Source organism: Catharus ustulatus, chromosome 6, assembly GCF_009819885.2.
Source record: "Catharus ustulatus isolate bCatUst1 chromosome 6, bCatUst1.pri.v2, whole genome shotgun sequence".
NCBI classification, from domain to species: Eukaryota; Metazoa; Chordata; class Aves; order Passeriformes; family Turdidae; genus Catharus; species Catharus ustulatus.
Genome location: NC_046226.1, coordinates 37,452,786 through 37,478,663, shown reverse-complemented (window position 1 = coordinate 37,478,663; position 25,878 = coordinate 37,452,786). Strand labels below are relative to the sequence as shown.

Sequence of the window (25,878 nt, the reverse complement as noted above, 5' to 3'; positions counted from 1 at the left end):
TAAGCCCTTATATAATTTCATAAAACAAACCTCCTGTCCTCAGTTTTAAACACAGAATTGGTACATTCAGCTCAGTGTAAAAGCCATGGAAGTAACAGTGCTCATTTGCCACTGTTATGCACTACATGTTTTCCAACTGCATCATTCAGTACTTTCCTCTGGGCTTTACGCAAAGTGAGGTGAATCCCATCCCTCAGCACAGCATTTTATTAATTCACATTCATAAGGTGTGCCTACCTTGACTATTCATGTTTCCAAAATACATAGACACAAAACTTCCTTCAACAAAAGTGTAAGGATAAAATATCTAATTCAAACTCTTCAAAGGAGCCTTCCTTCCTCTTACACAGAAAGAGAGAGCTGAGACTTACAGCATTTTCATCATAGTTTCATCATCTCTTGATGATCAAACTGTAGGAAGCAGTAACAAAATCCCACAATGTTTTTTTTATTGTTAAATATAAAAAAACATTTATTTCCTTGAAAAAAAATGGTTTACCAAAATAAAATACTCTGTATAGAATTTCTGAGAGACTAAAAGACATCAAAATCCTTGAGAAGAGCAAGAAGAAAACTGAAGCCATGAATGGCAAAATGGGAAGCAGGTAATGACTGTTTAGTCTTGAAAGTACATGGGCACCAACCAGCAGCAAACTGAAACAAAAGGAGACATTTCCTCTCTGTGTGTAGTTTTTATCTCCGGAGCTCTTTTTAAGATGATGTAAATTGTAAAAGTTCATGAAGGGAGGTCCAAAAGCAAGAGATAGAAGTACAGATGGAAATCTGTTTCTTCAAACATCAACACACTTTTTATTAAAAGATGTGCATCACTCAGAGTCTGGAAGATTATTCTCCAGATGCTTGAATGGTTTGGATAGGCCTCCCAAATTATCTGGAATTAGCCACTGTGATTTGAGACACTGAGCTAGGTAATTCCTCACTCTTCCCCATGAGAGGAAGCAACATCCATGTTGTACTGTACATCCCCTGAGATTTCATCAGAGCACATAACCTGGAATGAGTTTTCAGTGTTAGGTGTACTACTCCCCCAGAAGACATTTTCCAGCTATTCACTTTCAGTATTCTGTCTTGAACCTCATGGTTTTTGTACACTGCAGCCTCTCTGTATCCTCAGCCTTTAAAACTGCTCATGTGTTTGATTCACTGATGACTTTCTTCAACTTCCTCCTTTGCAGAGCCAAGTTCAGGGTTTTGAGGAGAGTGTCCTTGTTGTTCAGAACATTGTAGCGATTCACTTCCACTAACCTGCTGAAATCATATGGCTCAAAGGTGAAGTTCAGTGTGCGGTAAGGGGAATCTTTTGACTCAATGATAAAGTCACCAAAGGATTTCTCTTCTTCTGACTCACGTTCAACTCCTGCAGTAAGAAAGACCAAAACAAAAGAAAAAAATCACAAAAAACCCTCTGCTGTGATAGAATCATTTTTAGTTGAATTCTGCTAGGAGGATATCAAAGATAATTCTGTTGAAATTTAACTTTTTCCCCAAGGGAGGTATCAGCTCCTTCCAATATATTTGGAAGCTGAAGGGGAAAAGTATTATTACCCTTTCTATTTCCACTAGGCTCCAAAATACAATACTAAAATACATTTTTATTGTGATAAATTGTTGAGTTCATCTTTGATTATTATGCTCAAAATAAGGAATATAAAGCTCAATTCTCCCTAGAAGTGCTGCTCTACACTAAAATGAAAGACAAACCAGTCTTAAAAGACTAACATTAAAGTAGTTTACTACAAACACTTTTGTGGGGGAAGGGGGGTTCTGAGCCTCTTCTCTCATCCTGCCCTTCAAAAAACTAGTGGAAACTGATTCTGCAGTTAACTACATTTTAAATGTAAATAACAATTTAACAATTACAGAGTAATATTAAGAAGAATGAAAAGAGGAAGATCGACCTCACTGAATTTTCCCCATCAGTACACCCAAAGAATTGTTAGAAGAGTGCTATTAAGATGCAGCTTGCTTACCTGGAGCTTTGTATTTCTGGAAGGTGTCATTCACCAGTGGGAAATGGAGTACAATTGGAGCCTTTGGATTATTATCATCCACAAACATGTAACACTCTTTTGGGTTCTTTTCATCTTCATCACTAAATTTGATTTTTGGAAAAGGAATTTCCCGTTCCTCACAGTATTTCTGAGTCAGCTCTAAAACCTGTTACAAGAGAAAAAAGGTAATTGCAATAGAACACCAGCAACACCTCTAAGATCATCTAACTACAATTTTCAAAAGGAAAGAGACTTTCATTTAAAAAAATTAAAGCAAGTTGCAAACTCAGCTTCCAATCAGCAGAAACAATTTCTCTGGGTGGTAATATAGAAGAATGAGGAGCAGAACCACAACGAACATCAACAGATCGCAACTGAAATTTTTAGTGCTTTCCTACTCTAAATCTATTCACCTTGACTTTTCTACACTTCATAATGAACACATGTACAGAAAATAACCTGTTTGCATGAAGAAAATCACCAACAGACACTCTTTCTTTAGAAGCACCTATCTAAATAACAATAATCTTATGGGCCAAACAAATAACCTTATTTTACTTAATCTGTTTAGGCTTCTGAAAATTTTTCAATCCACTTACAGGTGCCAACTTTGTATTTTCTCATGACCTTCACAGGAAAAAGCATACCAAAATAATGTTTGAAATGTCTTTTCATGGGAAGACAGGCAAGAGAGGTGGGGCTGTTCAGTCTGGAGAAGAGAAGGCACCGTGGACACCTTACAATGCCTTCCAGTGCTAAAGGAGGCTTACAGGAGCTGGAAAGTGACTTTTCACAAGGGCATGTAGTGATAGGACAACAGGGAAACAGAAGGTATGTTTAGATTAGGTATTGGAAGAAATTCTTCACTGTGAAGGTGGTGAGACACTAGCAGAGAAGTTGTGGGCTCCCCATCCCTGGAAGTGTTCAAGGCCAGGGTGGATAGCGCTTTAAGCAAACTGGTCTAGTGGAAGGTAGAGGCAGAACCAACCCATGATTGGCAGGAGGGTTGAAATGAGATGATCCTTAAGGTCTCTTTCAACCCAAACCACTCTGTGATTCCATGAAAGACATAAGGATTTCTTTTCATTCATTTGTCCATTAGTGTTTGTATCCAGCTTCAACTGATCTGCTGCCACCGAGTATGATTCTCTGCTTTTATGTTCATGTAATAATGCTCAGCTACATCTCTCACCTCAAATGGAGCTTCCCAGGAAAAATTGAATGACAAGATAACATCCACATCTCTCTCTGGCTCAAGTACCAAAGGAAAAGGAGAGTTGATAGAAAAGCCACCATCCACCAAATACAAGCTCTCTTCCATGGGAGTCAGCTGGTTGGGAAAGGCATCCACGTCAGTACCTGTAAGACACTCCAAGTAACACAAGTAACTATATTGATTCATTACACACGTCTGGGCAGAAGAAATAAACAAAGCTCATATTAGTATTATAAGAAGAAAATGGACATTCCAACATGCACCTCCAACTGAGACAGACCTATAAAGTCTGCTGCTGAGCTTGTTTTATATGACAGAACAAATACAGTGGATCAAAATTTTTGTTACGGTGTAAGAAGGGATATACTCCCTGGTTTCAGCAGAACAAAGTCAAGCTCACTGATGTTCCGTGACATTGGGGTATTATATAGTGGTTAATATTTTGTGATAGCCAGATACACAAAAACTCCTTTACCTCTCCAAGTCACAAATTTCTTGATGTTAACATAATCTTTATGAAGGTACAATCCCTTCATGAAGTTGAAGGTTTCTCCACATGTGACCCGGGACTTGAAGAAATCCTGAAAGATCTGTAACAAGGGGCCCCCAGGCGTAACCAGGCGAGTCTTCAGTCGTGCTGGGTCTTCTTGGAAATGGAATCTCCGGCAGTCATCTGCAAAAGTCACAGAAGGATGCACAACACACACAAAATGCCAGCTCCAACATTTCAGCCTTTTCCTACAATATTTAAACAGTTGTCTTAAGGCTAAATTTGCTCTCTCATAAGGGTATTGTAATGAAATTTAAATGAGATGCATATTCCATAACTGGGTGATTTACAAGCCCTGTTTAATGGAAACAGCATTATTCATAAAGCATTGCTCACATTAGTTTCAAACCCACACAAAGAAACCCTTGTTACCAAGTGACAGCCACTTGTGTCAACCACACATAGTAGCATTTACAACTACACAAAACAAAAAAGGTGGGGTGTACTGGGGAAACTAGGGCTGGAAAGGCAAAAAAAAAAAAATCTCTTCTTCCACTAGTTACTACATAAGGCCATAATTATGCATGAGAACAAATTCCAGCCTCTAAAACACTTACTTTTCACTGTAATGAACAAATGGAGATCAATGTATAAGCATACAACCAGCTTATCCAGTACTACAAAAAGCAGACCACAGGGGAAACTGAAAGCCTCCTTTTCCATCTCCTGCTTAGCAATCCAGCTTCTATTCTCTTTCTCAGGATTATGATGCCTTCACTTTAATATGTGCTTAAGACAGCTCCCAGAACTAGCCCAAGTTTATAGTTGAAGTCAGATACAATTTCTTTTTTAAAGAAGAGGAAGTGTACTATGTCTTCACTTTAAGATTGAATAGGGAATAACACACAAGAGAGATCTGCCCCAATCTATCCTTTGGGCTAATCTTGAAAACTACATACAGCACACTTTTGCCTCATATTATTTGTGATCACTACAGAATCAGCAATCTTTTGAAAAATACAAATATTTTTATGTATGTTCTTACCTACAACTTTGATAACATCTTTGAAAGAATCTAGAAAGCTCAGTCCTATACCAACCACCTTCAGGCAGATATCATCCAAGCTTGCAGCAAAGGCACTGCCCCACATTCCTGCAGGGGAAATGCGGAAGAATTTAGCACTCAAGGTTTTCCACAGTGTAATCAAAAGGCCTATAATTCACCTGCTTTTTTTCATGGCAGAGGGCTGTCACTTGATTCCTACCACTAACACTTTGACTTAAAACTTTGGCATTCATCATGTGACAGATTACAGTGTTACAGTATAATGCAGAAAATTCTCCAGGAGAAAAGCATGGAAACGACAGTAAGAAAACAGGAAGACTGACAGTAGACATTTTTGACAGGCAGCTATAATTGAGTCATCTTGCAGACTCAGACATCAGACTGCAACACTATGAACCAACTATGAACACAGAGCCCTGAAGAAACATTTGACTTATTTCACTTCTTCAGGTTCTTCTGGAAGGAAAAAAAGGCATGGACAGGAGTTCACAAGTCCCCAAAGCAGCAAAGTTCCTTTCCATCAAGATCATACCTTGTAGAAAACAAATCCTGGGCTCTGGATGTTTCTGGACAAGCCGTCCCATGAAGAACTCGCTGTCAAAGTTCTCTGTTCTAACAAAAGCTCCATATTTGCGAAATCCAACTTCATAGGGGGTGAACTCACACCATTCTAAGAGCAAGCCAACAGGATATTTACTCATCTCAAAGCAAATATGAGTGAAAATATTTATCTTGTATCTGTTCACGCAGGGGAGACACAAGACACTCTCCCCCCAACTTCTCACAACCACTATGGATTTCTCTGCCCCTCTTCTCCAGTTTCTATGTACATATGATTAACAAAAACTCTTGTGAAGGCTTTCATCCCATCTTGCTCCATCCTGACTTTGATACTACCGAAATAACCTGCCTATTTTACTTTAAACCATTTTGATGGCTCCCTTTTCCATCCAAAATGGAAGCTACATTATTTTTCTCAGCTTTTCTTTGCACCACAAACCATGTCCCAGAAACTACTACAGTACTGGCTTGAAAACTCAATTGACCCACTGCATCAGACTTCATTGTCTGCTTATCAAAGTGCCTCCTCATGCTTGAAAGATTTCCACAAAGAGTTGAAAAAGAAAGGCCATCCTGGGCCTTCACAGATCAACCTGAAAAAACACAGCATGCATCTGGCAGGCATTATCCAAATGGTTCTTGAACTCTGGCAGGTTGGATCAAATTGATTTTAGTGCCACACACACACTCCTCCAGAATAAAACAAACAAGTCCCCTAGTGGTACACAGATGGACACAAGCATTTGTGTTCCTCTCTCACTCATCTATCCCCGCTTGTTGCATCATATTTTGAGTTTAAATGAAGGACTGATCTTCATATTTTTACTGTAACAAATCAGGCTACTAAAACACACAATTTTGATTATGCCAATTAAAAAGTGGCCAATCCATCATTTTATGTGAATCCTACACATATTTTTTTTATCTGAGACTATAGAAGAAAGTGGTTTCCTTATCATCAAGGACTCTAATTCTTTGATTTGGACAGAGACGTGTATGATAGGAACCTTCTCAGCTCCTGAAAATGTCAGGCAGTTTCTAGCAAACTATGTGGAGTGGTCAACAGTTATGAATCTCATTTCTCCATTTTAGCCACAATGAAGGCATTTGCTATCAGGATTTTGTCAATCAGTTTTCTACTGCCTCTTGCACTACCAACTGCTGCTTGAGCCATATTTCCTGTTACTAGCTGATCACTACCCAAGCAACTGGATAGATAAAATAAATTTATGGACTTTAGCAAACAAAAATAAATTTCCATGGTCATACCTGCAAAGTCACCACTGCTCATATTGGGTCTCACATTGACAGCTGCATAGATAGGATAAGGGTTCTGGGCCCATTTCACTGCTTCCTGCTGATCAGACAGCTTTGATGAATCTTCCTGGTCACAAGCAAGGAAGGAGGAGCCCGCTTCAGTCAGGTAAATTCTGTACCCATAATTTGATAATTGGTAGCTGTTGCTTAGCATTTCTGATCAACACTACTAATTCCAAGCCCCTTTTCATCTCTACTGTCCAAGTATGTGGTCAGATTTGACCAAGATATTTCTGCAGTTGTACATTTAGGATGTCTAATGTTATTAATAAATTAGCTATCTGATTTTCAATCTCAATTACATAGAAAATACTGCACAGTAACTCCATTCTGCAAAATCAACATCATTCTGTCAGGCTTACCTGCCCAGTATAAAAGCTATTCTTTTAATAACAGTCATTCCAAATAAACACTGAATTTTTCTGTAACACTGATCCATATGAACTAGAAATTCTTTACTAAAGAAGATACTGTGTTTATTCTATAGCACTGCCTGTACAAAGGTGGAGAGTATTTGGTTCCTTGATTCTAAATACATGGGTTGGTAGAGCTCCCACTTGAAAGACACAGCAGTACACATCCAGACATGAATTTTTACCTTCTCTTGTAGGAAATATTCCACAATAAGGCCCCACAAATCTGTAAAGGAAACCTTCCGTCCAGTGATCTCCATGGCATTCAGTTCCTGGAAATAGTATTTCAGTTGTTCTGGGGAAAATGCCCCTGCTTTGCTGCTGGACACAGTACTCTGGGCTCTTCTGATTGCATCCTGAAGGTCTTTCTGTGACCAGTCAGGGTCTTGATACAGTGTTGATAAACACCTGAAAATGCTTCTATTAATGTTATCAATAATAAAGACCCTCATGTAAACAGTAATTTTAGCTAGTAATAATTAGTGCTGCAGCACTTGAGAAGTCTAGCTAAAAGAAGAGTGAAGAATCCAGAAATAAAAGATCTATGAACTCTAAATGGTGCTGACAACCCTGACACCTACAGGACATCTTCATCCTGATTGCTAGCCTGCCTTCCAAAGATGTTCCAAGTGTCCTATGCCAGCACCCATGAACCAGTTCATAAACATATGTTAACCCCAAAACAAAACAGCCATGACATGCTGGCAGATGGTAAGGGTGCAGTGTGCAGCAATAGGGGCCAGGGCCTTCACCAGAAGACGGGTCTGACTAAAGGAGAAGCTAGTTTGGACCATTGACTATCCCTACACACAGATGCCCACATTTGTTTGGGAAGTGTCTTTGAATCAAAAGGGGCAGGAGAACTACGTACAGAGGAGTTAATTTAACACACAAAGCCTGGAAGGATTACACTGTCAGATTGCACAATTCCTCTATGAAAGCAGTTTTGTTTCACAAAAACAAGGGATGACTTCATCACAAACTCCAAGAACTGAGCAATTGAAACATTCTAGCCACGTCTAGTATTTCAGCACATTGCTCCAGACCCTGAAAGGGCACGAAGGACAGTGCTATGCCTCTCTTCAGCCTCTATGCCATTCTGGAAGGTGATGACATAGTGGTCTGCAGGAACATGTTTCCAGTGACTTGCATCACCTCAGTTATCTTCTTGGCAAGAGCAGGGGAATGAGGAAGGTTTCTAAGTCAGTGATCTGAGGTACTACACAGCAGTTTTAACCATATAATACATTCTAATATTCAACTGTCAGACTTGCACAAGCAGCAGATTCATAATCACAGTAGCTGTACGACATGATACTGGATCTCTTAGACTCTTCAAGATCCCCAATAGAACTCACAGGTGAAAACTGGTAAAATATTTGATTTGTGCCATCTGTAGGCAGACAGTAAATGTAATTCTGGTCTTATTCTGCATCAGCACTACCATTTCACCTCTAATTTTGTGAATCCAAACTGCAGGTAGCTTACCAAGTAGAGCCAGAAATCCCACAGAGGTATATTGCAGCATCCAGAAGGCCCAGCTGCTGCAGCCCAGCAAGGCTGCCATAGAAGGATGTCAGTGCTCTCATCCCACCTCCAGAGCCCAGCACTGCTATGACTGGAACCTGCAGACAGCAAACTCAGGAGTCACAAACACAGGTTTCTGACTGCCAACAAACTACACAGCTAATCCCATTTCAGTCTCATTTGAATAAAAAATAGAGATATAAACTTTCATTTCTAGCTACATTACAAGCAATTTTGGGTTTGATTTCAAGCTGAACTTCTTTCTCTAGTGTGTAATTGAAATATATTGCTTGCTATAAAGCATAGCATGGTCATCTTAGGGAGAGTCACTTACTGAAACTGTTACACATATTACCACACATTTACCTTCACATAATACACACATAAGAGGCAATTATTCTTGGAACAGCAGCCAAATACCACTGAGCACGGTATTAGGATATGTAGATGTAAGTTTCCTCAAATAAACAATTGAGAATCTATTCCTGTGGTGCGAGTTTCATTTTAAACATTCTGAAACAAAATTTTCCATTGCAATTCCAAGCCCAAAGCCCAAGATATAAGAGTTCCAGTAAACTACACACATTCTGAAATTTCAAAATTTCTCACACACACACCCCCTTAAAATTTAAGAAATATAACAACATTTAGAATTTGGCACTGATATGTACCAGAGACGTGTCTCACATCATAGTGAATGCAAACCATGTTACAACCAAGGATTCCTACATTGACTAATAATCAATCAAGCCTGAAGGATTTTACCAATCTCACCACAGGACTGTGCTCAATACCTCATCTTTTGGAGGGGAGTCTTTTAAGCAAAGAGTCTTCCTCAGTGCCTCAGAAACTACTTTCTTCCTTTTGTTCAAAAATTCTCTCTCCTCTTTACAGAGATCAAAACCCAGACGTATATCAAGATCCCAAGGGCTGAAACAGAAATTAAGAAAAAAAACCTCGAAATTTTGGGAGATTTGTAATCAGTATGGAAAAGCAATTTCTGTGAAAAATCCAGGTGCAGATCTGAACTGGATGAGGTGAAATTTTACTATTTTGTACAACACCTTTTGGGATTAAAAATTAAATTCTTCATACTGCATTTCTCCTTTAATGTTTACATTCAAAGCTTCTGACAAACAGTACTCAGATGAAGCTTTACGAATTCCACAAAGGAAGAAAATATTCTTAGTAGGTGAAGAAGATTGCAGCAGAAGCAACTGACATCACTGTATAAACATGAAAGGGGAAGAGGGATTTTAAAACAGAAGATTCTGAACTCAAGAGGCAGAAGGAAGCAACTGAATACAAATAACTTGTTATGAGTTTGTAAAAGAGGAGTAGGATCTTCAGTTGATGACTGGATACCAAATGACTTCACCAGCTTACAAGCCAACTTCTTGGTTTTGTTATTCTTTTTCCTTTTTACTCCTTTCTTGCACCCTTCACCTATTTTATAGTTCAAGTTTTTCACACACAGAGATGTCCTTTCCTATCTCTCAGTACATCACAGCACATATACTGGGAAGCACCTGTGCCTGACAAAACTACTTAATACTTACACCAACAGCTATTTTAAATTTAAATATTAGGAACACAAAATTTGTACAGATGTCAGCAGGACTGACACCAGTCCAATAGAAAGTATCTGCAAAGTGAAGAGTCATAGCCTTCAGAAAATTATTTTTAAAATATCAAATATATTTTTCTTTAATTTATCCCAAGAAATCAATGGAGTGAACAGAGAATAAAGGCCTTTCCTGATTTTCAAAGGACTTTGGGGCTCCCACTCACCTCTCTTCAGTTTTCAAACTCATATCCAAACTTTTTCCCTGCGAAAAGAGAGAACACATCTTGAAATTAATAGCAATTACACAAGTGGAACTACAAAGACATAATTTACTATCCAGAACAGCTCCTCACCCACAAAACATCACTGGAACACCTTTCCTTGCACCTATTTCAGACATTTTTATCAGTCTCTGCACAAAGCAAAAACACACTCAGAGGCCAGTGTGAAACAAATTATTTCTTCTCCTCTTGTCTTGTTTTTCTCTCCTCTGACATTTTTCACATCCTGAAAAGATTTTCTTCGTTCAGATTTTTTTTTTTCCTTCCTTCATAATTTTGCAAGACCCAACCATGAAAATATATTTGGAAAAACTGCATTGAGTAATCTCATTACTTCATTCTAGACATCCAAGAAAACAGCACTCCTGAGAACCACGTGTTGCCTAACTTTCCAAACACCCAGAGGCAATGGAGGAAAAGGTTATCTCATGCACATTAAAGCAAGAGCAAAATATTGACATTACCTCTCCCAAAGAAATGATCCTATCAACTTTTTCTCCAATAGGAAGGGAATTAATTGGGACAGTCCCCAATCCCAGAACTGTAGTATGCTTTTCAATATCAGGGTTCACACCATCCTAATAAAAAACAAAATCTTGTTCGAGATTTGCAGAAAAAAATTTTTTAAATATATGACTTTCATACGTTGAAACAGAAAACGATTCTTAATATCACTATAGCTAAATATTTACCAGAAGTCCGAGGCTTTTTGAGGGCATCCTGCTTTCTGCTTGACAGGTCTTTGCTGGGGTATTTCTTTCATTCAAATAGTTTCTTTGTTGTTGTTGTTGGTTTAGTTTTAGGGAGGTTCTGTTTGTTGTTATTGAGGGGTTTTTTTTAATACACCTGTGTGCCACAATTAAAAAATCTTCAAGTACAAAATTTCCCCCACAAATAGTTGTGTTCTGGCATGTGTCAGAAAACTCAAAAATTTGTATTCACTCTCCCAAGCAAGAGGCAGCAGCATTAGACATACATTAAAAAACCCCAAAATAAGATATAAGATAATCATCTTAGGGACATGTGGCAGCATTTAATTTGAAAAAACCTCAAAAGCAGAGCAAATTAAATCTTGCCAGGAAATAGTTGAGTTTTCTGCCATGTAGCAAATGGCAAGATCTCTTAACACAGAGCTGTGTGCAGATTCCTGAATGTAAAGAGGCATATTAAAAGCCCCTCATATCAGAGGGTCCCACAAGCCTACAGAGCCCCCAGGAGGGCTGCAGCCCACACACCAACCACAGGGCTCAGTCCTCAGGGGGAGACTGCACCTTAGAGAAAAACCAGGCTGCAGCCTTCTCACACCAAGAACTGAAGTCAGACCAGGAACTATCCACAGACTTCACACACGTCTTCTGACCAATAACTCCTGTCCTGAGTCCACTGTCCCTCTAAGCTCACTGCCCTCCTCCTAACAGGGGCAAATAATATGCATTAAGGTACAGGGTAAGCAATACCGCAATGTTCCTGGCACTCTCCTACATCTGATAAGAGAGAAAAGGTCAGACTGAAGACTTCTGTGGTCTGCGCCACTTGTTGAAGGATTATGTTCTGCTAGCTACCAGAGGTGTTTGGCTGAGGTTTACCACCTGGAGCAATCTCCATAGCTGTCCTCTAGAGTGTTTTTGCTTGCCTGGCTCCGAGTTTTTGACCACTCAAGCCCAGGTCTCTCTCTTCAGCTCATGTTTGCTGCCTAAGGAACCCCCCTGGTAAAGCTGTTCTTCCATAATCTTTTGTATCATCTTCTCCACAGCTGCCTCTACAGTAGTCAAGATCACCATTTGCAATCATGCTACCCAATTGCTTGTTGGGATAAAAAACATCATAAAATAAAGAGTTTCCTTCCTCTCATTTTTGGAGAATGAATATTCGGTCACTACATGCGCATCTGGAGAAACTGCGAAGTAAAAGACAAAGCTAAATAAACCTCTGCAAGTGGCAACTCTACAAGTTTCTAATAGAAAACAGTATCTTAAAAGGTGAAAGTAAAGACGTAGACATGTAGAAAGCATATGCAGAGTAACATTTCCTGAATCCCTGAGTTTGAACAGAGGTTAAATCTTCAGAGAGCGTAAACTCTTAAGGTAATTTCACCTCCTCACACAATGTCAAAGATCCAACGGACAGCCCAACATTTAAAAAAATAAATAAATAAATAAATAAATAGGTAGTAGGTAAAAAACATCAATAGAGACAAACTTAGTTCTCTATAAGCTTTGTGGCATCAGGATGGATGCTAACCTGTAGGACAGACATGGTTTGCTCCAACTCCACTTGCAATTCTGGACGCATTTCTTTATCCACATGAAAGACAAATGAAGTTCCATAATCCTTCTCATTGTCTGGGGTCCAAGGAATAGACAACTGCTTTTGATATGCCCCTGGGACAGACACCTTGACCTCACAGCATCCTGTGCATTAGAAAAAGTTGTTCGGATCACAGGGACCATTTATTGAAAATCAAGTACTTATTAAGTGTAGCTGAGACCACGAAAACACAAGTAACAACTCTATTGTGTGGTACCCAGTAGAAAATACCCAGTATTATTAATAACTGAAAATAAAAGCAAAATTGACTTTGAAATTCAATTTTGTAGTCAGTAAATTAAAATGCACTGTATAGACACAGAATCAAATCTCTTCTCTCTCTCAAGGAACAAACACATTGAAGAGCAGTTCTGACTTAAATTCTCCAGGTAGCCCTACCTTGCTGCTTCTCTTTTGTATTTTCCTCTTTGTTGACAGTGCCTTGCAGACGCAAGCAAGGATGAACCTGTGAAAAACAAAAACAACTCTGGTCATAAAATTTTTAGTTCACTTCTTTGCTGAAGTTTAATTCACCTACTATATTGGTTGTAGGTTTACAGTTGCAAACTGTCAAAAAAAATTAGGCATCATTTGGTTATTTCAAATAAAAAGCAAGTTTTGTTTCAGTATGACAGGATTATTCTCTCTAGTTTCAAAATAAAAACCTATTCCAGGAACTGGGGCTTTTCACAACCAGTACTTCACAGTTACAAGTTATAAACACCTGGAGCTTTCTGGGATTTTACCTTTTTTCAAAAGTATGTGAATACCTGTTCAGAACCTGATCAGATCCAAGCAAGCACTTCATAAATTTCTGTCCCAGCTTGTCTATAGCCTCATGAAACTTAGTCTCTCACAACATTCAGCCATCAGCTTACTCTCTAGGACAGCAGATGAGAGATTGATTTTGACCCAATTGCCCTTAAAGATAAGAAACTAATCCATTGCTTGAATTAAGACTGACTTGCTAAGGAAAACTGGAACACTTCCTATGAAACAGTTTTCAGAACTATGCTGTTAAATGCCACCTATTTCTCAGGGGAGAAAAAGTTAAAAGTCCACATTTCAACCATTATCCTTATCTCGGTACAAAAAATGTGACTCCAGTCCCTTTTCTTTAAAGGAGGAAAAGAGGTAAGTAACACTTATTTTTCATGTAAACTCACTGATTTTCTTAGCTTGGTTAAACCAAAAGAATAGGGAGTGATCCCCTACTTCATAAGCATTGATGAAAGCTTAGAAATAATAGGTGTTAAAACAAGAAGAGGGACTCTTCCTGGACAGCATCTAGTCTAGAAAACACAGTACAATCTTCAGGATTCACCTGCCTCCTGAAGACATTTTTTACAATTGTTATAGCAACCCTAAGGGAAAAAACAAACAAACAAACGCCTCAAAAGAAAAAACTGCAGCTTTCTGTAAGCTGGCATCAAGTTTAAAAACTGAAGAAGATTTTTACTGCAACAAATTGAAAAAGAGAGGCAGATCTGGGAGAGAGTAGGAGTTATCTGGAAGTCGGACTGTAACACTCAACAATCCTTTTCTTGCTACTAAAAACTCACCTTCAGGAGTAAATCACAACACACATGATTCTGGCTTCCATGTACTCACCACAAGGACTCCATTAGTCAATACTTCTGTAGGAGCATCTGAGCTGTGAAAGCAAGGGATTTATTTTAAGTGGTGACTGATGTTAATTTTGCTTCATCCTACTTTATAAACCAATTAGCTGAATAAGCAGTGGGGTGAAAAGGTCCTCAGTGTGGGAGATCCAGGAAAACACCAAGTATATTTCCTTCACAAAATAATGGGGGTTTGGAAAAATTCAAGAAAAAAATTTTTCTGCCAATATAGGCATGTGCTGTAAGATCTCCCCATCTCAGTTATTTTGATAACCTAGAGAAAAGGTGAACTTAGAGTATCCGATAAATGCAGTATACATTGGTGTAGTTTCGCAAGGTTAACCGAAAACTTTCCACTCCTGCATAACTAACCCATAAAGTGTTCGCTTCCCATGAAGTCCAGCAAAATTTTATTTCTTTTCTGGTACCCCAAAAATTTTGGTGACTAGAGTATTAAGGATAATTTTGGTCAGCCATTAGTGAACCAAGTCAATCACCACAGAGAACTATAAAGTGTTATCCTTTTTATGAGCAAGACAACCCCCACACAGAAAAAGCAACTGACATCGTATCTGCAGAGCACAAGTTCACTCAGTTCTTCAGGTAAGACTCACCATTTCTCCAAGAAAAACTCCACATCCAGTTCTCCATTAGCCTTTGAAAATAAAAGTTGGATATTGGTGACCTTGATCCTGAATACATAATTAGGAGACAATTTCCCAAGACAGTAAGCTTTTCTCAAATAACCAGGTTTGTTCCTTTTATAAAAGCTCCAGTTAAATTTTGAAATGGTTAAACATAGCCTTTAGTCTTTAAATATTCCTCTTTTCCTGGACATGTCCTATATGACACACATCTACATTTGAAGACACAAGTGCACAGAAGTGAGAGTTGTCTCTCAGATCCATTACTCTGCTAATGAGAGAAAGGAACCTCCTCTGGCTCAAGAACCACTGCAACATCATCTCTGCAAACAGCTTCTACATGAGGCTTTGGGTTTCATCCCATTTCTTATTTCAGCAGCTTGCACTCTTAGCTCCTTGCTGTCTTCATCCTCTACAGACTTTGCTCCAGCCAGTCTTTTCTCCTCCCATAGAATGCAGTAAATGCAGATCTAACACAGCTTTTAAAATAACAAAGTAGAAGCTGATTTGGGTAACTTTTTTTGCTAAAGTTGAAATTTCCACTCTCTTAACTACAGATCAAGATGACTTAGGCATTCAGCAAATGGATAGAGCTAGTGGGAACAACAGAATTACTAAGCCTCTTGCCATGATCATGAATTATTTGGAGCGCCTGTGGCACTGCCCAACACCTCCCTGTGAACTGCACACCAGTTAGTCTGCTTCTGACCACACCAATAATACTGAAGTTCAGTTTCTCAAGAAAACACATCATTAGTTCACCTCTAACCCAGACCTATTGCAGCAATGTGTTTGTGGCATTACAAAATAGATCATTCTGGTGTTGTGGCTTTTACCCACATAAAACAGGCTGTCTTGTAAGTCCATAAACAGGTGAGCAGGGCTTGAGAGCAGCTGGTCACCAATATCATCCACATGAAGCAGAGGGTAAATGTACTGAACATTTTATGCTTCTGACTTATTAGATACAGAGGTAACCTTTGCAGCAATGTTTTTTTGCAAACTGATGATGCCAAACTACGTAAGACAGTCCCCACAATGATTACTGACTGCAAATGCCTTTCATTTTAAAACCAGTTTATGTTCCTCTAAGTCTCATGAAAAACTAATTCTGTTTAAAGATGTTTTCAACATTCCTGAAGGGCAGCAGTAATCCCAAATTTTATTTAGCTGGAGCATCCCAAAGACTGTGGAAAGCACACAGAGTTACTAGAGAACTCAGAAACATTTCAGTTGACAGTAAAACCGTATGTGCTGTCAGCACCAGTTGATTCATTTTTCCCTTCTGGCTTCTCCCATACAGACAAAGCAGGCACTGCCAGATGTGTGCAGATGAGCTGCAGCCCTCCCAGCTGACCAGGGGCTCACCTCGGAGATCAGCCTGAAGGTGCTCAGCAGGGGCTGGCCCAGCCCCATGCCCCCCACATCAAAGACAACAGAGGCGAGCTCATCGCTGACAAGGACATCCTTATCATAAAGGGTCAGCTCCAGAATGTTCTAAAAGCAAACAGAAGCAAACAGCCTAAGATGAAGGGGCAGTAACACTGACAAACCTGGGTAGCTTTATACAACAGACACTTTGTGCGTTAATCAACACCCTTCCCCTTTCCCAGTCCTAAGGAAAACTCGGTATTTTCAGCAGGGCTTACAGCATAGATAAGCAAAAAATTCTCCTAGTTGACACCATTTAGCTAAAGTATTTTCTGAGCTTCCCAACTAGAGGGAGGCCCCAGGTGAACTCATGTGGCAGTACTCTCTACCAGCTCCAAGCACAGATTTGCCTAAGGAAGCAATAGCAATTTCCACTCCTTCATGATGATTGAGTCCAGGATGATATAGGGACCAATCACTTTCTGCTCAGCACTGTCTCAGAGATGGTAAATGCAAGAGAAACTGAAAGAGACACAATGAAGACAGACGGAACCCAAACAATACTTGCAGCAACTAGTTCTCAAGGAGACAAGACTGAACTTAAAATTTTGCTGGCAATCTCCAGCAGTACCCAGGCTGAGGTCTCATGAGCCTGGAGGGAAAGAAAAAGATCCCACACTCTAAAGCTTAGCTTTCAATTTTCTTACCAGTCAAGTCAATTACCATTCCCCACTTGTCACCAACCACTGTGGAAATGTACTCCAGTGACTGGGACAGTTTCTTGCTAATAGACACCTTACTCCAAAGCCTGGGATGTTATTCACAGCAATAGTGCCCCATTAAAAATTATCTTTTAAAGCACAATTTCCTTCCCCCTGCTATTAGTGTCTGCTTTGAGAATGAATGCTGACAATCTGAAGACCTTGTCAAATACTGTGTTAGGCCCTACACAGACAGTAGTGTAGTAGTAGAGGTACAGTCTCTATCCAAGAGTTTGAATTTGTTTTTCTCAATCACTGGAACTGATGGTAAAATTTGACTGAATGAACTATGTGGCAGTGAGTAGAAATTTAGTTTCTGTGAAAGAAGCAGCAAACATCAAATAGAAACTTGCTTAACCAAGGAACTTCCCTGAACTCCATAAGGTAGTGCTATAATTTCCCTCTCCTGAGATGCTTCACAAGGATGTTGATGGAAAATTCTAGCTGCAATCTACATGAGAGAGCAGTTAGCCCCAGCAGTTTGTATCACTGAACATGCACAATACTGAAGACAACTGACACCTTACAAACAACACTAGTTTTGAGAGCAATAAAGACCCCTTGGATTTGAATGGAGTACCAAAAGCAAGCCAGTACAAAAACAAGAAGTCCAACACGCCCCACACAGTGTCCTTACCTTGACAGCACCATGGATTCGATACTGGAAAGTTTCATTCCATTCTGGGTTCTCAGAGTTGTCAACAACCTGAGTTCGAGAGACGCTGGGAGATGCAGTGGGCAGCTTCAGTGCCACATAGCAGTCTGCCTTGGACACTACAGCAGAGAGTGAGAGACAACCATCAGAAAACCTTTATTCAAACATATCCTTTCCCACGAGCTCCTCATTTTCTAGGTCTCATTTCATCAAAGAAAAGTGCAAATTTAAGGCTGGACTTCTAAAGCAAAAGCCTTTAATGAAGGCTTTAAATAGAAGCAAATTGAATATTAGGTGTTTATATTTCTTTTTTATGGTTCATCAAAATCATAAAGCCCTTAATAAAAAAGGCTAGTATTTAAAACTAGGAAGATCAACTTTTGTAAAAGATTACTGCTGACACCAGGCCTACTGCCTCTTGTCTTATCACTGGGCATCACTGAGCCTAAGCCTACTGAAGTCCAAGGAGACAACATCCACCACTGCTATACCCTTGTTCAGTCTGGCCAGGAGCTGGGCTGCCTGTTTCCATTCCCTGAAAAGAAATTATTGTCTCAGAGTCCTTCTTTCTTCTATTTAGGGCCCCTTCAACAATGTAAATATAGGGACCATTCTTCACTTCAGCTGAATAGACAGGCCATAGAAAAGAACTCTTCCTAATATGATTCTAGCCCTCAGCATCTCAGGAGGCTTTTCTGTTCCCTGAATAGCTATTTGGCATTCCAAGTAGTTCACTGCTGGATGCCAGATATACACTTAAGGCAGACTTACTCAATTTAACCTGAAATAATTTAAAATAAATTAATTTAAAAGATCCAAGTGCCACGAACAGCCCTGAGATCTTTATACAGGTGCGTAAATCGAAGGGAATATATACCATGCTATCAAACGCAGGAACTGATAAAAAGCAGTTTATCTTCCTTTAAAGTTTGCAATGACAAACAAATAGCAGGTACATGAAACAAAGCAATACTACCGCTGAGGAAATACATATTTGAATGCTAGAGTTAAAGATTTCTGCTTGCACATTCAGGAAGACTGTTCAGCAGGAGCAAGGGTGAGACTTGCCATAACCAGAAAGCTGAATCCAGAGAAAGGAATACAGAATGGGCCACAGTGGAACAGGTAAAGGGGCGGGGAAGTAAAACATTACCAGGACTTACATGTTCTGCAAAGTAAGAACAGCTGCAGCTGCTTACTCTGCAGACTGGCCTCACATTAAGCTCTAAAATACATATAATATACTTTACATTATACATCTAATGCTTTACATGAGAAGCTTTTTTTGAGGCATAAAGGCAATGTAATATGTGGAGATAACAGGCTCCCTTAACAATCCTCTCTGTGCTAGAGGTATGCACCAAGGAACCAGCATGTTTTCATAACGCCTTGAGTTAATACTTACACACATCTGTACCCTTGATGTTTCTGGCTCGGAGGACTTTTACTGTTAGGTTGTAGTAAGGGTGCTTTTCCCACTGAAAAGAGAGAAACAAGCTCAGCATTTAGCTCAATTGCAATTCTTGTTCTCTAACCACACTGGTATTAGACCAAAGAAATGGATCAGAACCAGGGAGCCCAAAATAAGCTATTAAATGAATCAGTCTGGGAATTCACACAGCACTTTCAGTGTTCTGTAGGATGACTAGATCAGCCTAGAAGGAAACTCAACTCCCTTTTGGTAATGCAGTGAGCTATGTCTTAGTCCTCATGGACTTCAGAAAATAAGTCCCTTATTTAGGATTCCTCTAATTATAGATCACTTTTGCATTGCTGTTTTAGTACATTGTTGCTGAGGGAGACACAGATGCTAAAGCTGCTCTAACACTTACATTCAAGACAGCTTAGTTTAAGAGTACCAGCCAAGGGCACATGAATGTTTGAGCAAAAGCAGACATGGCAAGAATCTTAACAGCTGGGTCAAAAGACAAAAGGCACACGCTGTTTACAATAAGAACAAAAAACCAAAACACCTGTTTGCCAAAACACTTAATGGCAGTTTGAGTTAGAAAAGACAAAACTTAATTTTCATTCTGGACCATTAACCGGTATCAGTATCCTAAATACGCACATCACTTTACCAGCACAGATAAAAACGCAATCCTTACTCTTGAAAGCTTCTGGGATACTATTTTAGGAAAGTAATATTACTATCGAAATGCCAGGATGTGAAGTGGGAAAAAAAAAAGTCTGACTAGGTCCCAGAATGCCATGAAGGAGAAGTGGGGGAAGGGCAGGAGACAAGAAAAGCTTGAGGTGATTTAGTACAGAGACTGCACAGAAATAATTGTGTAAGGCTCAGGAACAGAATGGGATTCTTCCTCATTTATGAAATCCTGATGAAATCCACAATCCTAGGAGAACTCTTCCTTTTCTTAAATCACATTTTCACAAATGGCCATTACTTCATATTTACAATTTTCAACATGGCTGGCTTGAGATCAGAGTTCAATTTTACATATGCTAAGTATTCAGTTACAATTAAATTCAACAGGATCTTCACTTACAACAAAATACTGCAGATTGACAAATGAGGCACTGGAAGAGGCTGCCCAGAGAAGCTGTGAGTGCCCCATTCCTGTAAGTGTTCGAGGCCAGGCAGGAGCTTTGAGAAACATGGTCTAGTGAAAGGTGTCCCTGCCTGTGACAGGGAGGCTGGAAAAAGATCACCTTCAAAGTCCCTTCCAACTCAAACCATTCTTTAATTCTATGATTCTTTAAATACTACATTAAAATGTAGGGCCTACAATATCACTGACTGGGATCTCACAGAAACCTGTGAACTCTGAACTCTTCTTACACGTTCCTTATCTGACAAATGGAATTATACTATGTTTGTTAAGCAGTCACATGCTTGGAGAGTTTTTTCTTTATTTTTCCTCTCTTGGAGATACTTACCAGCTTTTGCATAACAGGGTTTCAACAACACAGTAAAACCAAGCCATAAACAGTGTACAGAACATTTTTGTATTAAGCAGGAACCATCCATCCTGAGCAACAAGCAAAGAGCAAAACCTACGTGTTAAGATTTCTCACATGCAGGTACTAAATTAAATTTGTGCAAATAAACTCCAGTTATACTGTAAGTAATCTTAAAGACGTTTATTTAAACAAATGACATGTTGAAGATACTCATTCCTTTGTTTCTGCGTACAAGACACACCTTCACAGTGAATTTCACCATGACTTCCACCCTTCAGATGCTAGTTTCTTTGTTCTTTAAACCTTTCCTAATCACCTTTCTTTTATTTAATCCCTGGACCTAGTTTCTCAGGCAAAGATTGAGCACCTTTCTATTTCATCAAGTTGGGGAATAGATTACAGAGAGAAATTCAAGATTGCATACATTATTCTCACAAACTTCCTAAATTTCCTGCAACTCTTCTGTTTGTTGAGACGTGAAACTACATAATCACACCCCCATGGCTGTGCAAGCAATCTTCACTCACATAGCATGGTTGTTGCCTGGAAATCAGACATTATCAGAACAAGTACAGAGCACCATAAAGACAGCCTATCCTTCTTTCATTGCCCACCATCTGTCCAAAATGTACTTACATGCTCAAAAGAATGTCTTTTCCAAAGGTCTTTGATTTACAGCCAGCCATTACACAGCTGAGGATACATTTTCCACACCCAGATCATAATTTAAGAGCATATAACTCAACTTTCATTGTGTAGTGGTACAGGCAGAGAGACCTTTGGAAAAGACATTCTTTTGAGCATGTAAGTACATTTTGGACAGATGGTGGGCAATGAAAGGAGGATAGGCTGTCTTCATGGTGCTCTGTGCTTGTTCTGGCCAGAACCTCCTCACATGCTTTTTGTGCTTACCTTTTAGCAAGGGCACAGCAAGGTCATAGCATGCTGCCAGGTGAGCTGGCAGAGTCATGAAGCATGGGAGTATCAGATAGTGCATATCTGAATGATCAGGGAAAAAGGCAGGCAAGAAATCCATATGGGAAATGGGGAACAAACACCACTGACAGCTCTGCCTCTACCACTATACATGACAGCACACCAATGTATGTGACTGACACAAGCAGCTAACTTCTGTTTTGCATTTTAATGATTTTTCAGAATCACTGCTTTTCCAGAACTCAGGAGTGCATCTGAAGCAAAAAATTTAAAAAACCCTCTTTACATCCTAAAATGAGGGTACAAGGCTGAATTTTCACACACTTTGCGAACAACTGTCTGTACCTTTCACCTAAACTGAGGATGCTGATGCAGCAGGAAGTGACAGTAAAACAAATCATCCCAGTTACAGGACCCAGCAGTCCTTACTTTCATATAGTCCATGATCCTGTAAGTGTGGGACCCACTCCACAGGTCTCAGTGCATGTGGAGGGCTCACCATAAGCCTGCCAGATTCATTACAAAAATGACATCACAGCAAATAGAAACACAATTTCTGACATATTTTGCTCACAGCTATTGGGAAAATTAGGTAGCTCAAAGAAATGTTTGGTTTACCAATGGGGCACTTTCTCCCCATCTTGTTCCTGCTCCCAAAGAAACACTGCAGTACATCATTCCCTTCCTTCCTTGTGGACAAAGTGTCCCAAGTTTGCTTTTAAAGCCCAGAGCAAACCCCTGGCTTTCCTGGGCACCCCTTGCACTGTCCCTTCTCCCCCAAGAGCACACATCTGCAGCTGTGAAAGGAGACTTACAGACCCAGCCCTAGAAACCATGGCCTGGCAGGCAGGATTTACAGCGAGCCAGGACACGAGCAGTGCCAGCAGCTCAGCAACACAACAGCAGTGTGTTGGGCTCACTCTCAGTTTATTATTGTTTGCCCTCAGAAGTGAATCTAAGGCCAAATTCTGGAAAATTAAAGCAGTCTGATCACGCTAAATTTACCTACAAAGCCAAAAGGGTGATCTGCTGCCCCACCCCTTGCTCAATTGCTATCAATTAGTCAATACAAATATCTCTTCCTACAGCCAGCAAAATTTTGTTATGTTGGTTTTTTCTAATTTAAATAGCAAGCGCCTAAGGGAAAATATATTCAGTGCTAACACGAGCCCCTTCTAACTTGATCTCCTAAGTACTAAACAACAATATTAAAGTCAACAAGTTTAGTTTCATCACACGTCAAGCACAAGTAAAGAAAGTTGTACAAGCAGCAAGTTGTCTTGTGACAATTAATGGTCACCTCAACTTTAAGTTGTATATTGAGGAGTCGGCGTGATAGGATACATCAAAGGTGATCAGCTTATAGATCAAATCTCCAGCCAAAATCTCCTTCACAAGCATCTAGCTTAATGCAAAATTGAGGTTATTAGCCTGACCATCTTATACAATGAAATTATTTCACTCCAGTTAAAGGACAAAGAGGTCAAAACCACTTTATCTGCTGTGGTTGCTCTGCCTTACGAACGGGAGCTGAAGCTATCGTTAGTCTTTGTCTACTTGAGATCATTAATCCCTGTAGGATAAGACAGAAAGCAGAACAGAAGGCAAGTGTAGTCAAGGTTATTTTGCAAGAAAACACATGAGCATGATTTTGTCTCTACTGATGAAAACTGCAGTGTTCTGGACTCTCCCCCCCTAAAAAAGAGCTTGGCATCAGCTCAATTCTGCCACTCAAAACCTAAGGAAGCACAGACCAGCTCTGGATTTCCTCAGGTAGACTCTAAATTTAATAAAAGCCTGAAATCTCCATGAACGCGACGATTAAGAGAAAAGTCTGGATAACAACAAACTTTCAAACTGGCGCGGCAGTGCGGGGCAGGCTCTCCGCAGGTGCCGCAGCAGCCGCTCCCCAGGCCGCGAGCCGAGAGCGCCATCTCAGAGCCTTACCCGGCACCGAGGGAAACCCGCGTCCTTCCTCTCCTTCCTCTGGAAAAGCACCGCTGCCACCAAAGGCAGCGCTCTGGCTGGGAAGGGGCCCCGCAGCACCTCATGGAACATGGGAAAGCCGTTCTGCTGGCCGCGGAAAATCCGACAGGGAGTCCCACAGACGGAGGAGAGCCCCTCACGCCCGGCCGCCAAGCGCTCCCCGCCCCGGGCCCATCCGAAGCCTGGCGCAGGTCCGGGCTGTGCTCCCGCTGGGACAAGCGGAGGTGTGGCCCGCACTTGCCAAACAAGCCGGCTCCAAACCTCGCTGGCAGGTTTTTCCAATATTGCTACAAGATACGGGCAGCAAAGAAGCACCAAACAGGGACGCCCTGGGCAGGAGGACGCACCACTTTGTGATCCAGCCACCACATCTAAATCCACAATCCAGATTTTCTTTGAGAGATACAGCATCCTGATATGTACCAGCTATGGCCATTTAAAATCCTTTTCAGAGCTTCAGCCCAACCTGCCAGCATTTTAAAATAAAAAAATTCCCACCTTACAAGCCTGAAGTAACACAAAATCAGTAGCTGCTCAGAGCAGTTCAGGGAGGCCAGAGCAGACACCACAGCCTGGTTTGCCACAGGATACCTCAGGGAAAAGCAATTCCCCATCACATCTTCCCTCTCTGAGCAGCCTGCAGGTCTCCCCTTTTCCTCATTTCCATATTATACAGTCTTAATTCTTCCACCAAAGGTTCTAAAAAAACTGTACGAGACAGGACAGATTTTTTTAAGGGTCTATCACACTTTAAAAATAATGAAGTAGTGAAGGAAATAGTTTGCTAAAAGCAATTAGCTTATTAGCAGCTGCTGACAGTTGTCTTGCTGGAGCTTTTTATCAACGAGCTGAAATTTATAAACTGGAATTGCAGACCAAACTTAAGTGTTACAACAATTCAAGTGGCAAAAAATGTGTGAAAGCCAGTAATGCAGCATGTCATTAGCTCCATGCAAGCATGAGAATGTGTCACATTCTCAGCAAGGTCCCATTCATTAATCACTTCCTGTCATTAGTGTCAGTCACCAGAGTAGAATTCAAGAAAATTAACAAAAGCATAAGCACTGGCATTTCAAATACAAACAAGTCAGCACTAGGTGGTGAATCCACAGAATGAAGAGTCAACACGCAAGCAAAAAGCAAATATAATGCCATTGTGAAACTGGCAGCAACTGCTGTAAAGCCCTCGTACTAAATGGCACAGCAGACCCTGGGCTGAAAAAGCTGTTTCTTTGCTTTTCTACTCACCACTGCACTGCCAGCAAAGGACTGCAGCACCCCTCCTATGAAGAAAGGCTGAGAGAGCTGAGGCTATTTAGACTGCATAAGAGAAGGGGCTCCAGGGAGAACTTACAGCAGCCTTCCAGTATTTAAAGTGGGCTTTTGAAGAGGAAGAGTGACTTTTTACACCACCAGATAGTGATACGACAAGGGGGAATGGTTTTAAAGAGAGTAGATTTAGATTAGATGTTAGAAAAAACTCTTAACTTAGAAGATGGCGAGGCACTGGAACAGGTTGTCTAGAGCAATTGCAGATGCCTCAATCCTACAAGTGTTCAATGTCAGGTTGGGGCTTTGGGGGGTTGAAGCCAGAATATCCTCAGGGTTCCTTTCAATCCAAACTATTCTATGACTATCATATTAGGTTTTATTTATCTTCAAACAGACTGTAGAACCATAAGTGTGCTCTTTTTTTACATTTATTCTAATACTGTTTGACTATTAATTACAGGAAAATTGAGGTGGCCTCACAGTACAGTAGCATGGAGAAATCACCTTATTCTAGTTTATTACAGGCAGTATATAAACCTTTCATTTTGTCTTGAATGCCCAATTGCATATAAATTTGGCTTACCTGCCTTCTGACACTCTCCTCTTCCAATGAAATCTCACTCAGCACAAGGATGTCATGTTTACAGAATTCCTCCTGAATCTCCCAAGAAAAACTGAAAACTTTAGAAAATATGCTTAAGAACTGCTTCAGAGTGAACAACAGATCACCCATTAAGAGCCTCAGCACAGTTTCAGCCATTTACAGACACAGTTGTCAGCAGACTTAATATCCAAAGCTAAACTACTTGGCTTTGCTATTTCCCAGCAGACTAAGAAAACAAGCAAGGACAATGACATCAAAAGATGAGGCAAAGAAAACCTCCCACCTGGCAATTTTACTTCTGCTTGGATTAGCATGCCCACAGGGGTAAAGGTAGATCTATATCTACAT

At 40.2% G+C, this 25,878-nt stretch overlaps 1 protein-coding gene across 1 annotated transcript; it reads right to left on the bottom strand.

Annotated features, from left to right (window-relative positions):
- Positions 1 to 426: 426 nt before the first annotated feature.
- On the bottom strand, positions 427 to 23,802 carry PLA2G4F (phospholipase A2 group IVF). The gene is made up of 20 exons (XM_033061501.1): positions 23,616 to 23,802; positions 19,216 to 19,288; positions 17,793 to 17,929; positions 16,392 to 16,520; positions 14,994 to 15,034; positions 14,369 to 14,411; positions 13,157 to 13,223; positions 12,692 to 12,861; positions 10,915 to 11,028; positions 10,394 to 10,431; positions 9,397 to 9,532; positions 8,564 to 8,700; positions 7,261 to 7,483; positions 6,615 to 6,729; positions 5,317 to 5,454; positions 4,764 to 4,871; positions 3,704 to 3,901; positions 3,205 to 3,371; positions 1,992 to 2,178; positions 427 to 1,378 (listed from the first exon to the last, which is right to left on the bottom strand). Exons 1-20 carry the CDS (start codon positions 23,724 to 23,726, stop codon positions 1,149 to 1,151), a joined length of 2,562 nt encoding a protein of 853 aa, XP_032917392.1. The 5' UTR covers positions 23,727 to 23,802; the 3' UTR covers positions 427 to 1,148.
- Positions 23,803 to 25,878: the final 2,076 nt, after the last annotated feature.